The sequence below is a fragment of the Sprattus sprattus genome, assembly GCF_963457725.1.
Source record: "Sprattus sprattus genome assembly, chromosome: 13".
NCBI classification, from domain to species: domain Eukaryota; kingdom Metazoa; phylum Chordata; class Actinopteri; order Clupeiformes; family Clupeidae; genus Sprattus; species Sprattus sprattus.
In genome coordinates this window covers 26,137,538-26,140,037 of record NC_137911.1, presented here as the reverse complement: position 1 = coordinate 26,140,037, position 2,500 = coordinate 26,137,538, and the positions used below count along the sequence as shown (strand labels likewise).

General features: G+C 48.1%; 1 protein-coding gene across 1 annotated transcript in view; it reads left to right on the top strand.

The window, feature by feature from the left end:
- ttc7b (tetratricopeptide repeat domain 7B) overlaps positions 1-2,500 on the top strand; it is a gene marked incomplete at its 3' end in the record, with an annotated part of 52,558 nt that overhangs the window by 8,732 nt on the left and 41,326 nt on the right. The window contains exon 4 of the mRNA XM_080850257.1: positions 2,398-2,500. This exon is cut by the window's right edge and continues 31 nt beyond it. Coding sequence (XP_080706383.1) covers positions 2,398-2,500 — 103 coding nt within the window. The remainder of the gene's footprint in view (positions 1-2,397) is intronic.

The following is a 2,500-nucleotide window of genomic DNA, read 5'->3' as shown; positions in this document are numbered from 1 at the left end:
CTCTCGCTCTCCCTCTCTCTCTCTCTCTCGCTCTCCCTCTCTCTGTCTCTCTCTCTCCTCTCCCTCTCTCTCTCTCTCTCTCTTTCTCCCTCTCTCTCCTCTCCCTCTCTCTTCCCCCCCTCTTTCTCTCCCTCCCTCTCTCTCTCTCTCTCTATCTCTCTCTCTTTCTCCCTCTCTCGCTCTCCCTCTCTGTCTCTCTCTCTCTCCTCTTTCTCTGGGATTTCTTTTCGGGGACCGGAGCCTCCGGTTGGCACGGAGAATGCTGACATAAAAGTGTGCTAGATTCTGAGTTTAGGGGGAGAGGGCTGACACACACACACACACCACACACACACACACACACACAGGGAAGGTATTTTGAGGGGACAGTGGCTTAGCTGCCTAGCAACCGCGTCCTGTCTGAGCCTTGTTCAGTTTTGCCCACACACACACACACAAACTCACATGCACACACACATGTTCTTGCACAGCTTTCTTTTGGGTCCTCATATCGAGCTAAGCACCAATAGAGGCACACACTCAAATATAGGAGTTCACACACCCACACAAACACATGACAGACCAACACATGTATGCAAAGAACACACACACACACACACACACAAACACTCACACAGATTCAGCAATGGGATATGGCCACCCAAGCCAGTCTGTTGTCTCTGGTTCCTCTGTGTGCTGTCTGATGCTGATTAAACATTCAGAGTTTCCCTTCTCTTACAAAAGCACAATGTGACTGCCCCATTACATAGAGGTTTGTGTGTGTGTGTGTGTGTGTGTGTGTGTGTGTGTGTGTGTGTGCGCGCGCCACAACCCTGTTACGTCTCTGTGGCCTCTGAGGACAGTCAGATACTCAGTGAGACACAGGTCAGGTTACCCCTCTGTTATTCATCAATATTTTCTTCCACACACACACACACACACACACACACACACACACACACACACCACACACACACACACAAACCATCATTGCCCAGAGGGACGGAACTAGACTAGAGATCAATTCACTTCTTTTGTGTTGGGACACAAGTGGGGTCCAGGGAATTGCTTTACCCAACTAACCCCCGTACTCGAATCACCACCGAAACATAGGAAGAGTGGCAGAGCGACTAAGGGACGTGCAAAATACGACAGCGATACTTGCTACGCCAAGGTCGCGGGGTCAGTTCCCCTAGTGCGCGAGCAATGAGTAAATACATTATGCTGTGCTGCCGCTTCGGATGAAAACGTCTGCCCACTGGCCAACTGTCAGTTCACATCAAGTGCACTCCCTCTGACCCAACTGGCAGGTCAGCAGAGAGTTGACGGCCCGAGCCAAACTCTCACACACCCACACACACACACACACTCACACACACACATACACACACAAACCAACATTGCCCATTGGTGTTCAGATATGATCTCAACATTTCTTTCGAAGCAGGTCTACATGTTATGAACTTACAGGAGCATAGGGAATAGACTAGGCTCAAACACAGTGGCATTCACAGACTGGTCAGGCTACTGAATCAGCCTAGTGAGTCGGTACTGGGATGATGGCGCCGGTAACAGCACATGTAAATGTGGTGGTGGAGCTGGATGTGAGGGGGGGACTGCCTTGACGGATATCTAGATAGATATCTAGATAGATAGATAGATGGATACTTTATTAATCCAGAAGGAAATTTAGGTCATCCAGTAGTTTATGCACTTGTGCAACTCACAGACATACATACATAAATATCACATACACATAGAGAGAACATGCTCGATTGGGAAAGTGTTGATGTCCACGAGGAAAGTGTTCTTGTGCTGCAAGTATGGATAGTGCACTATCTATCTATCACTGTGTCTGCTAAGTGTGGGCACTAGTTTGACAGTTCCATATGCACGTCACGACCTGTTGAGAGGTGTGCTGCTTGACCCCTCATTTGACTCTCCTGACACTTGTTTTAACGGAAGCACAGTGAGCCGATGAATTCCTCAACGCTCATCACTCTCTCATCACTCTCTTAGTCCCCATTCAGCAGATACTACCAGAGCAGGGGCGTCCCTCTCTACCTTCAAGAAGCTCTTGAAGACCAAACTCTTCAGAGAGCACCTCCTTTCCTAACTGGCACCTTGGCTTAACTTGCACTTAAGCAGTGACAGTCCCGCACTTCTTTTTCTTTCTATGTGGTTTTCTATTTCTTGAAAAAAACAAAAAAAAAAGCAGAATTTATTGTTACACCAGGTTTTACTGCTCTTAGCTTGACTGTTCTCTCCCTTGTACGTCGCTTTGGACAAAAGTGTCTGCTAAATGACTAAATGTAAATGTAAATGTGTGTGTGACGTGTGTGTGCTCATGTGTGTGTGTGTGTGTGTGTGATGACTTAATGTAAATGTCTTTCTCTGTTTCTCCCCCCTCCTCCCCAGGCCTGTGTCTGGAGAAGGGTCCTCCAGGTTCTCCCTCACTGACCAATAAGGCGCTGGACAAAGATCAGGAGATCATCACCTGCTACGAGAAGTCCGGGGACAT